The sequence below is a fragment of the Rhynchophorus ferrugineus genome, unplaced genomic scaffold (genome assembly GCF_030347505.1).
Source record: "Rhynchophorus ferrugineus isolate W39M unplaced genomic scaffold, kcgeb_rfMv2 rfM2, whole genome shotgun sequence".
In the NCBI taxonomy this organism is placed as follows: Eukaryota; Metazoa; Arthropoda; class Insecta; order Coleoptera; family Curculionidae; genus Rhynchophorus; species Rhynchophorus ferrugineus.
In genome coordinates this window covers 77,373,628-77,386,555 of record NW_027472581.1, presented here as the reverse complement: position 1 = coordinate 77,386,555, position 12,928 = coordinate 77,373,628, and the positions used below count along the sequence as shown (strand labels likewise).

The window sequence follows — 12,928 nt, the reverse complement described above, 5'->3', positions numbered from 1 at the left end:
GAGGTAAACACTAGCGTAAGATAGAGTGATAGCTTTACAGATATAAACAGATTATAGTGGCTTTTAAGAAAGTAGCTGAAAGCGTCGACAGTGTGTGTCTAAAATAGAAAGCATGGTAATTTCCAGAGAACCACTTCACACACATTCACATAAATCATATGTCGTTTTCTTTCTTATCTTTCTATTCTTGTCGGATCGGGAGTCGGGAAGAAAAAGACGCCCAACAAACAATGGTAATTTTGTTCGTTAATACATTTTGATATATTTACTTTATCCAATATGACATTACTACTACTATCTACTACTATATTTACTATTATCTACTACTATATTTACTATTATCTACTACAAACGTTATGCCTTGTCGTCGACTGATAATCTAATAATTATTTATCGATTGTTGTGACAATATCTCTACCGTTACGTTTTTTTATGAATGATGAAGATAAAATACCTGTTTTGTGGATCGTTTTCTACATCGAATACTTCATTAATACTACTACGTTATTCACATACACGTTTTCACATTTCGAATTTTTTTTTGACCCTTGGCAAATTCGATCTCTATTGATGAAGAAGTTTTGTAATTAACGTTTCTTCTTCGTATTTTTGGTAAACCCGAATTATTTTATTACTACGAAATATTAGATAATTTGTGCAAATATTTTGATTGATATTGAACTAATATGGCGGACTAATATATTGCATTTTTATTACTACTGAAATCGCTATGAAAATTGATTATGAATATACTAATATGAGTGATTTTATACTGTATTATTATAAATTATAATTTCAATAATTTTTTGTTAGTATCACTATACTTAAATTATGTTTAGTGGCTGTTCATTTATTACGTAAGACGATCATTTTTTTCACACACAATCACAATTTTTATCACTTATTGACTATTTACAACATTTAAAACATGTTTATATGGGTTGATACGTTTGTACGTTTTAATATATAAAAATCATTAAAAATAATTTCATTAAGTAAATCTATACAATATTTTGGCCAGTTAATAATGTGTATTGAGCACTCATTGGATGGGAAACACATCTTACATAATAAGTGAACTTATTAAAATCTTTATTTATTATTTTGGTAAAATACAGATAATACGTAAAATAGAATACCTTTGTTCTCCGCTCTTTGTATGCGTATTGGTGTTGAACTCCATGTACTTTGAGGCAATGTGATTCCAGTGAACATCTTTGCGTAAAAGATTTTTCGCAAAGTCCACATTTATAGGGTCGTACACCTACAATAACTTTAACATTTAGTAAAATATCTAATTTACTATTCTTATGATTTATGATTTAGTTGGAATGTGTAACCCAGAAAGACGTTTTTGTAAAACTAAGCTCTATAAATAGATAATGTTCATTTATAACATTATTTTATTAGACATATAAAAAATTATATTCTTTTGAAACAGACTAATCTGTGTCTTCAATATATTATTATTATTATTTTAGTCCGATATTGTTAATATGTCTAAAATGCTCAATCATATTTTAGCTTAGCAGATGCAAGTATTTTATACTACAATTAATTGTCTGGAACATACTCTGCAGGATACTGCAATAAAGTGTTGTATGTTTTGGTGGATGAGAAAAGCCAATAGAATTTTAAAGGCTAATTTTACACAAATTTTCATCGTAAATGTAGAAATTGATTTTTTATAATTAATATTAAATTAATTTACATATAAAATATCTCAAAGAATACACATTTATGGGAGGTCAAATTATGGTAAAATGAAAGGCTAATGAAAAAAATTTCACATTTGTTAACATTTGTTAGATAGGGCTTTGAAAATATGTCATAGTCTATTTCATACTAATACTTAAGTAGTTTTTTAATTAAAATTAATTACTAAATTATCGCTTTTGAAATGAGACAAAATCTACCCATGTGACATTCACTTTTTGTAGAAGTACATGTCCCTCAGTAAAATTGAATAATCATGAACTTCCACAAGCAGACGACCTTAAATATCTGGAAATGCTTTTCGATCTAAATTGTCATTAAATAACAAGGTTTTGTTCTATAAGTCAATACTTAGGCCCATTTGGACCTATGGTATTAAGCTGTGGGGTACTACTAGCAAATCTAACATAGATCTTTCAGAGGTTCCAGAATAAAGTGTCGCGAGTCATCCTCGATGCCCCATATTACGTGTCCAACAAACTGATTCAGCGTGATATCCCCATAGAACCCATAACGAGTGTGATTCGGAGTGTGTACTCGTCAAACAGTTAAATATGCGCGATGACTGTGAAGTGCGTAGGCTCAAACGCAAACAGCCATACGAACTGATTAATAGCCACATAGAGTGAGATTTAACAATCCCTAGAATAAGCTAGAATAGTTTTTAGAATAAGTTAGGATATACTTATTTATAATTTTATCTAAAATAACATTTAGTTTATAAGTTGTATAGTAGATCACTCACTGAAGTGACGATCACTGTGAAGGATCAATTACTGAAATGATCTACTACATGTCAGGATAGTTATATTATATAACTGAAATTATATAATAATACTTATTGCCCCCGGGCAGATTGTTGACGTTCTAGGAGATTATATATAATATCGCTTTTTATGTGACTTTATTTTATGATAATGACAATGCGTATTGTTATTGTTTTGGTGAAACTAGATTTTCGTACTAAATGTAGAACTTGTTTTTAAATTAATGTTGATTGAAAGGAGTTTAACTTACATATGATATATTCATGTCTTATTTTAATTGTAATTGTTAGGTCAGAAAGTGTTTTTGGAAAATGTTTCATTCAAATATTAAGTAGTATTTTAGTCAAGCGAATTCTAGACGACTCTTTTGATTGATAAGATTGATATTTACCGGTGTGGGTCCTGGTGTGCCTCTTTAGATCAAACGTGTCGTTAAAGCCTTTGCCACAAAATGTACACAAATACCGCTTAACATCAGAATGACATTTCATATGTCGGTTTAGTAGGCGCTGTAGAGCGAATGTTTTATTGCACACCTGAAATCAACAGATATTTTGTTATTTAATGCGTTATAGAAGATATATATGCTAATTGTTTAATTTTCGACTTTTTATGATTCTGTGGGCAGAAACTGATTCACTTACCTTACAACAGAAGGTTGTTTGACCGTCTTCCGTTGTAACCGATGTTACTTTAGCTTTGTCTTCGTTACGGGGTCCTTGTCTGGCGTGTTCCTGGTTGGCTAGGGGGTTTTTAATGCCGTGGCCGCCGTTGACAAACTCCAATTGTACCTCGCTGGGCAGACCGAGCTGTAATAGAAACTGTGAAATAAAAACACGCTGTGATTGAATTGCGGTTTCTTTCAAAATGAGAAAGAGAAGGAGAAGGTTTAATGGCGAAGGCGACAGTGACTTTTAGAACAATTGAGTTAACGTAATTAAAGTAATTTTTGAAATAAATATAAGTCAATGTATGCGTTAGAAAATAAGCAAATTCTGAATAGGGCAGTGCTCTTCTTAAGTACGAGTGGTTTTTTTTCTTTATATTCTCGACCGCGTCTAATAATTTCTAGGATAGATTTACGAAAGCTTCTTGCCTGCATCATATTGCTTACCCTCTGTTGCAAGACATTTACCCTGCCTTGCAGGGACGGTGCTACGTTTGGCACCTCCCCCGAAGAAGCGCTCTCCCTTCTACCCCCACCACTCACACTGCCTGCAGGCGGACTGGTTTCATCTCCGTCGAGCGAACAGGACGTGGCGCCGGGGCTAGGTAGAGACATCGGAGTGGGCGAGTCCAAGTCCAGCGCACTCCCTGGAACAGGCATATACGGTTGCGGATTAGCTTCGAGCGTCGTGAGGTGGCTTTTCCCTTCATGCTCACCGTTAAAGCTCAGGCTTGGCGATAACATTTGTTGCTGATGCATTTGTTGTACTTGCAGCGACTCGTTTGATGTTGTTATTGACGTAGAATACGGTGGCAATGAGTCCTGATACATTTTCGAAAACTGGGTATGGTTGTATCCAGTCCTGTTGGATTCGTACTGGTTTCTGTTCAGCATTTGTTCATTAAATGATTCAATATTTTGGTCGATCTACGGCAGAAGGTTTTGGCCATTAAATGTTTTTCGAACGAAATTTAAGAACGAAGGTAAAATAACTAATTCATTAAATTAATGAGAAGTGATTTTTTGACCTATTTAAGAAATTGCGTTCATATTAAGGATGCCGATAAGACGATATATAAGGAGATACGGGATCCAAGAGAATGATTGTTTTACTATTCAAGCACGAGAACGCGATGACGATCTGTACAATAACAACGTATCAGTGTCCGAAACTAAATATTTTAAACTCTCATTTTTTAAGTTTAACTACATTTCATTCATTTTTATATTCGTGTCGCTTTTTTGTCCGATTGTTATTCGGAGAACTTCTTGTATTCCACCGAAACCGAAATAATACATACAGAATACAGAATAACCGAAAATGGACTCAATTCATGACAGCTTTTTTATTCTTAATCATATAATTTATTTTTGGTGATATCAGTAATTCATGCTACTAATTTTTTTCATTAAAATATGTTAGTTTGGAAAGAATATATAAGCTCCTTAATCAGTCGACTTGAATCAGTGAATCAATTTAACAAAAGGAAGCAAGACCTGAAGATGGTTCATGATAATCTGCCAAAACCTCGTCAAAATATTAAAATTTCTAAAAGAAAATCCGGCCCCCTATAGCTCATCTAACGAGATGTAAAACAAATATACAAATCCACCTTATCATAATAATGTGATCAAGAAATAATTCAAATAATCAATTAATAATGCCACAGTTGCTCTATTCTTGAAGTTTAGCTCCGGCTGATGCTTATTCTTTAATCTATGCTTGAATTGGTTAACTAGTTGTGGTTAAATATTGTTATTTTCTCAATTGCCTGTTATAAGTAAATATTAATTTTAAATTTCAGTTCTTTATGACTATGCTGTAGCTCTTAAAGAGAAATCGCCTTTTTGCATTTTCTAAATTGGTATTAATAATAATATCACATATAGGGCAAGGGAAAATAGTTACAAAAATACATTTTTTTGGAAAGAAAGATATATCTGGATCTGCAGTGACTCGTTTGTACTTGTTATTGACGTAGAATACGGCAATGGTTCTTGATACATTTTCGAGAACTGGAAATGATTGTATCCAATCCTGTTCGTTTCGTATTGGTTTCTGTTCAGCATTTGTTCATTAAATGATTCAATATTTTGGTCAATTTACGAACATTTTTGGCCATTAAGTGTTAGACGAATTTCATTTTCATGCATGCAGATGGTATAATAACTAATTAATTCAATTAATGAGAAGTGATTTTTTGACCAATTTAAAAAATTGCGTTAATATTAAGGGCTTGAATTCATTTATATTGTTTTTTACAACTGCAATTTCATTGTTAGTTCCATATAGTTTCATTTGGTTTTAGATCACATTCTTCTGATTACTCTATATATACAGATTTGATTTGGAACTGCTTATTAGGAATTTCTACGCTTGAGATTATTTGCATGTTCCGATGCAAGAACTTACTAAATCAATGACTTATGTTTATGCTTTTGGCATATTTGCATAGCGAGAACATGAATCGTTAAAATACTATTAATTTCTGCAACACATTCTTCGCACTTTATCAGCGAGAGTGCTCTAGTAGATTTATTTTATGGGGAATAACAGAATACTGTACTAACTATGCTATCGTTTGTAAAATGTTACGAAATAGTTCAGGTACATTATAATCATCATCAATCAGAGACGCTCAGGGAGAGCCGAGATGTTTTTAGTAGCTAGTCGCAGTTGGCGATCTATTGCAACTGTTCTGGCCTGACAATGTTTTTCACACAGCTTCCTATGATTTTTGTCAATAGTTAATTGACAATAACAAACTATAGTCTATCCAATGTTTGTTGCGACATACGTTATCAAGATGTTTAATGTATTGCCTGCTGCAATTTGAAAATTGTTAGAATCAGACAATATTTTCCTTCTCATTTTATTCCAATTAAAAAGAGACACAATACGGCTTGACAAGTTCGAACGTGTAACCGAACTAGACTGTCAAGGTCGCCTGGTTGTCAAACATTCTTCAAAATAATAGTGATAAGAGTTTATAAAACGGCAAATGTTATTTTAATGCTTTGCTTGTTTTGATAAACTTAAAATCGCTGCTTATTATTAATCTGATTGAAAATTCCGATGCGAGTCAGTTACTTTGAATAGGAACGAGAACCCTGTTGCCAGTAAAATTCGTTAGATGTTAGCATTTTTACTGTTAAATATCAGTTTGCTGCGATTTTTATTGAAAATATTTTTTAGTGCGTTGTAGCTGCACTGAATATTGGTATGGACACTGTCACTGAAATATTTCAAAAAATAAAAAATATGGTCTTGAATTCACCGAAAAAACCGTCCTCATACGAAGCGGGTGACAAATCAAGATCAGCTTGATGTTAGCTCTATCAAAGATTAAATATATGAAATGTATAAAAACAAAGTAGTTTTTCAATACAAACATAATTTAATACAATTATTTCAAAGGAAATTGTTAGTCTGATAAATATGGAAGAGGTCAAATGGAGCTTCCGGATATTGCTTTTAATTTATGTATTTAGACGATATATCAGAATGGGACCAATATACCCAACGGTCACTCATGGCAAGATGATAATAAAAATAGTGTTATGACAACAAAAGTTAGTGGAAGAAGTTAAACGTAATAACAATTGATTATTCATTACATTCATTACGGATATATTGTACTTCATGTTGAAAACAGGAAAATTTCTTTCGGTTTGGATGCACTCGATAAGACACATTGAAAAAGAAACTAACAAATTATGGAATTGTGAACAAGATAGATAGATAGTTAGATATATTGGAAATTAACAGCTTACTTATTCGCTTGAATGAAACGTTCTGAATATGATTTGAATCAATGCTGCCAATTTCTTCGACAGGGTGATGAGAATGGAAATACGTAAAGGTAAGTATGTATTCAATATATGATAACCATAGGAAATCTTATTGTGGAGCTTAAATGATTGATGTGAACAGATATGTGTGTAATTGTTCAGAATATACATGAGTATTTGGGTAAAATGTGTCAGGCGAGAAAGAATAGTAATTGTTTTGCAGAAGGAGAATGCAGTGATTAAATCTAATTTTATGAAAGAGGTATACAGGTATTAACAGAACGACTAAGGACAAATACAATGATATCAAAATGTCTTTACCAAGACTGTACCGAAAGATATAAGAACTAAGCGTAGAAGGTAAATATGCTCTCTAATAAAAGTAAAATATTTTACTCGGATATACAACTGTTAATTAGGTGGATTACGTCTCTAGGGGATACAACTACAAATGCGCCTAGAACTCATAGGTGGTATGGCAAAGAATATTTCAATGAGAACCGTCGAGCCACTAAATTAAGTGGAACATATTCAATTTCCAATAATAGCATACACTATAACAATACAAGCAACTCCAGAAAGACTCCAGATGATTGCAGTAACAGGTCAATTGAAAAGAATCCGGCCTGACACATAGATGGCGCTAGAATTAAATCCATATGTTTTTTAGTTAGCCCCAACCCTCAAAAGATGCGTGTATAAATTTGACAGCTGTCGGATCATTCGTTTGTGAATTATAGCATTTTGAGTGAAGCAACTTTTGTTACTGTGAAAAAATGGATAAAAAAGAATTTCGCGTGTTGTTAAAACATTGCGTTTTCAAAGGAAAAAATACAGAAAAGAAAGAAAGAAATTTTCGTCGAATGAAGAAGTGCTGGTAAATACTGATGCCTGTTTTGAAGCAAAGCTAAAATTGTGCTACAAAAATGGTATCTAAGAGTTGGACGATCGCTATAATCAGTGGTATCACCCTTGAAGGGAATTATGTTGAATAAAAACAACTAATTTTGCCAAAAAAAAAATGTGTTTTACTAGGTCGGACACTTTTCAATCGACCTGTTAAAAATACCGCTTATAAATATTTGTGAAACTCACTTGCAGTTCATTTGTGTCTGTCCCAGGACTGTGTAAATTGCTACTGACCACTTCATCGCTATCTGTGTTTTCTTCGCTGGGTAGTCGTTGGAGAAATGATGAAAGATCTGTAGCATCTGAGAGACTTTCTAATAAGGCATGTTCAGCGCTGCTTGAGAATGTCAATGTAGCTGTAAATTGTAATGGATCCACCTGGAAATGAGTGACGATAAGTATAAGTCTGTTAAAATATTTATTCGTTGTTCTTACCACAGCTCCCGTTACCATATCGACCATCATACTCTCATCGTAACCTGAATACCCATTAGGTAGTAATTGGTTAATGGGATCGATCTTGTTCTCATACATATCCAGATCTGCCTCGTCCTTCATCACGATGCCGTAGGAGGCGTTTTGTAATGTTGAGTACTGTTTGGGGGAAGACTGTCCGTTAACATTAAGATTAGCCAGGTCCTGGGATGCAACGTAATGTAATTCAGTTAATCTTTTTCGTTTGTTGGACTTACTTGACCAGTATCACAATCCATATTCTGGTGGTTGGACAGGAGGTACGAAGAAGAAAAGTTTCCGTTCGCATTATATCCGCTCCCATTGTTACCTCCTTTGAGGGATTCGTAAAACGGTGGCAGAGAACCTGATGAGGAATCAATTTAATATCGTCGATCTCTTGTCGCGCTCCGTTCGCTAGGACTTACCCGTGGGCGGGCTGCTAGGCCCGTAGTTTTGTCGTCCGTCTCGTCCGGGATTCATTCCGCCTCCTCCGGTACCGCTGCCGATACCACCGCCCGCGCCTCCTCCTCCTGAACCTCCGTTAAAGTTTATGGTTCCACCACCGGTAGAACCACTGGTTGCATTTCCGTTAGCTGCCGAACCACCACCTGACGACGTCCGTCCTGCGAGAACCTGTCTTTAGTCCAAACATTCAAGATTCTAACTCTACCGATTAGTACTCACCATGTCCTGCGGCGGCCGAAGTCACCAAGGGTAATTTCCCCGGTATAGTTCTGACATTTATTATTGGTTTGCTAACTTTGGAGCAGTGTGTCCTGCGCTGTTCCCTCAGTCTTCGTTCTTCCTCTTCGTTTTCGACTTCGCCCTTTCGTTTTGGTATATGATAATCGATGGGTTGGTCTTGTTCGGGTTCCGGATGCACTATAGCAGAGGGCAATCGAACATCTGTAATGAGGGCACCAGAGGAGTCAAGTCGTGTGCGCGATTTAGAGTTGTGATGTACTTACCAGTGTCTTCTTCTCTTTTGTTGGTTGATTTCGGTGTTCGCTGAATAACGGAGAACTGTCTAATGGGAGCGAGATTTTGTGGTTTCACACAATCTTCTTTCGGTTTTGGATTAGAAGGAATTGGAGTCTGAACAAACACATTGATGTTAGTTTATGGAATATTATGTTTTTTGGTGTATGATTTGATTCTGACAGAATAAGAAAATGTATTTCATATGTTTTGGTCATCGATATTTATTGGTAAAAATCGAGGTATTAATGTAAATAATTATTAAATTTAATATAACTGTTAAATTCGATGGTTTTGACATTTATCTACATAATATAACAGTTTTACATTTAGTTTTATTGAGTTATTTTTAGTGTATATAAAAAACATGCAACCTTACACAACGTCCTTCGCATAACATTTATATTTAGGGGCTATACCATTTCCCTTATTTTTATTTTTTTGGCTTATATGATACATAAACTATTCAAAAATAAAATGAAAGCTATGTTAGACGACAATATCGAAACCGAAACCAAACCTGTGACGAGGGCAGTTTGGTAAGATAGTGACATTAATAAAAAATTGTTGACAAGAAATGTTTTATCTCAAAAGCTTTAGTCCAGGGTTTCTCAAATTTTTGATTCCTAAAAAACTAATAGCTCCTCAAGGCCATCAAAGTAGATATTTGAGTGCTATTCATTTATTTTCTTCATTAAACTCAAATCTCTCAACGATCTAGTTAAATCTGGAGAATATGCTGAATGTAGTTGGAGTTGGATATAGTTGGATTTTTATCTATGGTTTGACATTGTCTTGATAGTACAATACTTTTGCCGCAAAATGCTTGAAATTATTATCAAATCTACTAGTCATGACTTTGTTGACCTGCAGACACAACAGCCTTTTTTTGGCGTACGTTCACCCAGAGAAACCGAACTGTTTTGATTGTTACTTGGTGTCAGGTGTTTTGCAATCTATTCATTTTTCGTCATCTGAAGAGGTTATACGGTTGTAGTTATACGGTTACAAATATCTTTTTCATATTCAAATATTCATTAAATATGAGGCACTTGTTCTGTTGAGATGTCTACAACCTTGGCTAATTTCATTTTTCGATTTTATATTTATTCAATGGATTTTATCAATGATTTCTCACTTGACGACCTCCTGGATTTTTTTTGCGCAAAAAATAATGCTTAACCAGCTTAAAAATATCACTTTATTCCATTTTTTATTAAAATTCGATAGGATATATGTTCTGTTATAAAAATACTAGAGAAAGCGTATAATGATGAAATATATAGTCTATCCAAAATAACAGTGAACTAACATCATCTAGATGTATACAATTTCGTTTTAGTTTCAGACAATATATACCTTGTCATTTTATTCCAGTTAAAAAGAGATACAATGGAGTCTGATGCGTCCGAACATGTAACCAAATTAGCTTATAAAAGTCGCCCAGTAGTCATATGTCTTTAACATTTTTCAAATTATTTGCGATAATAATTACAGGTTATAAATCGGCAAACGTTGTTTTGGCCCTTGTTTTTATAAATTTAAAATCGCTGCGTATTATTACTCTGATTGAAAATGCCAATAAATAGTTAAACAGATTACGTCTCTAGTCAATAACTTCGCTCAGTAACGATATGATGGGGGCCCCTTCTTACCACTAAAATTCATTAGAGAGTTAGAGAAAATATTTTATTGTATTGCAGCTGTCCTGAATAGTAATACTAAAATCTCTCAAAAAAAGAAAAACAATATAAATGAGTGAAGTATTTGAAATTGTTATTTGGTATATATAAGCAAAATGTTTAATTGCGTAAATTGTAATTTACTGTTTTAGAAATAGGCCTGAAAAAAGATACACAGTAGATTAGATGGCCGAACAGTATGGCTACAGAGTGTAACATCTTCCTCCCTATAACTGCATTTTCAATCAGATCGAATTTTTATGGGATGTGGTAAATAATTATTACAACAAGCATGCAGGTCGAGAAAGATATACAAGCAAAAATTGTTTAGATATATAGAAGGAAGGATTGTTTATAATAACATCCTTCGGTTGACTTGAGAATGATGGTGGAGTTGTGAACTAGGTTTAGATTACACATTGAGAGCGTAGTTATTAACTTGTATAGTGACTCAGGACTAAATAATTTTTTTGGATGTGGGATTATGATTCAATGCTGACAATCTTCAAACCAGGATGATGAGAGTGGAAACAATTAAAGATGAGTACGTAATTAAGACAGCATAACTGTAGAAAATGTAGAGTGTGAAAGATACATATGCATATATATGTGTATAATTCAGAATATATATGAGCATTCGGTTAAAATGAAGAATGAATTAATACTAACTGTTTTGCAGATATGGTAAATCTATTAGGTAGTACACAGTCCTTTGACAATTGATGTAATATTGATGAACAATATGTAAATATGCTCTCCAATGAAAGTAAAATACACTACTTGGATGTACAATTGTTAATTAGGTGGATCCAGGGGCTCCAGGCCTCCAGGGGATACCACAGGTTGTTTGGAAAAGAGTTTAATGGAAATATAATAAAACAACTCTAACCTACAAACTACCGTGATGATTAGGCATTTAATGTATTATAATGTTAAAATAAATTATATTAATTATATTAATTAAGAATTTAATTGTTTTGTTCGATATAGTGCTCTGAATATGCGGGCGTGCAAATTTTTTCTTGTAAAGTAAACTATTTTATTTATTTAGTACCACGATATTTGTGGATATAACAGGTCAATTGAAAAAATCCAGCATAATCCCTCATAATAGGCATAGGCATTTTTCAACTTTTCGATACCATTTTTGTAGTACGATTTGTCCTTTGCTTCAAAATATGCCTCAGTTTCGGCGATCACCTTTTTATTCGAGAAACATTTCTTCCCAGCGAGCATTCTTTTGAAATTTGAGAACAGAAAATAGTCTCTGGGGACCAGATCTGGAGAATATGGTGGATGAGGAAGCAATTTGAAGCCCAATCCTTGGATTTTTGCCATCTTGCTGCTTGCGGTGCATTGTATTGGTGAAACAGCACTTTCTTTTTCTTCAAATTTTCGGCGGTTTCGTCCTTCAAACGGTCCAATAATGCTATGTAATAGTCGCGGTTGATGGTCCTTCCTTTTTCAAGGTAGTCAATGAAAATTATTCCATGCGAGTCCCAAAATACAGACGCCATAAACTTGCCAGTCGACTGTTGCGTTTTCCCACGCTTTGGAGCGGGTTGATCGTGTGCAGCCCACTCGGATGACTGTCGATTGTATTTCGGAGTGAAATGATTGAGCCATGTTTCATCCATTGTCACATATCGGGTTTATTACCCTTGATAATCTTCAAACACTGCTCCGAATCATCAACTCGTTGTTTTTGGTCTAAAGTGAGCTCGCGCGGCACTCACTTTGCACAGAGCTTTCTCATAACCAATTATTTGTGAATGATATGATGTACACGTTCAGTTAATATCTTTAGAGTGTCTGCTATTTCATTCAATTTCAATTCACGGTCATTCAAAATCATTTTGTGGATTTTTTAAATGTTTTCGTTGGTAACAAACTCTTTTGGGCGTCCACTGCGTTCACCGTCTTCTTCATTTCACCACATCTAAACATTGTATACCAATCCT

General features: G+C 34.0%; 1 protein-coding gene across 13 annotated transcripts in view; it reads right to left on the bottom strand.

Annotated features, from left to right (window-relative positions):
- The window catches only part of ovo (transcriptional regulator ovo), a 41,099-nt gene that overhangs the window by 6,720 nt on the left and 21,451 nt on the right, over positions 1-12,928 (bottom strand). The window contains exons 3-13 of one of the 13 annotated variants that reach the window (XM_076396283.1): positions 9,276-9,402; positions 8,992-9,213; positions 8,733-8,930; positions 8,544-8,671; positions 8,287-8,490; positions 8,038-8,229; positions 3,867-4,077; positions 3,598-3,797; positions 3,128-3,304; positions 2,875-3,019; positions 1,140-1,264 (exon numbers count right to left, since the gene is read on the bottom strand). In XM_076396283.1, coding sequence (XP_076252398.1) covers positions 1,140-1,264; positions 2,875-3,019; positions 3,128-3,304; positions 3,598-3,797; positions 3,867-4,077; positions 8,038-8,229; positions 8,287-8,490; positions 8,544-8,671; positions 8,733-8,930; positions 8,992-9,213; positions 9,276-9,402 — 1,929 coding nt within the window. Of the gene's footprint in view, positions 1-1,139; positions 1,265-2,874; positions 3,020-3,127; positions 3,305-3,597; positions 4,078-8,037; positions 8,230-8,286; positions 8,491-8,543; positions 8,672-8,732; positions 8,931-8,991; positions 9,214-9,275; positions 9,403-12,928 lie in introns of all 13 variants that reach the window. The other 12 variants (XM_076396284.1, XM_076396285.1, XM_076396287.1 and 9 more) reach the window with 12 other exon arrangements.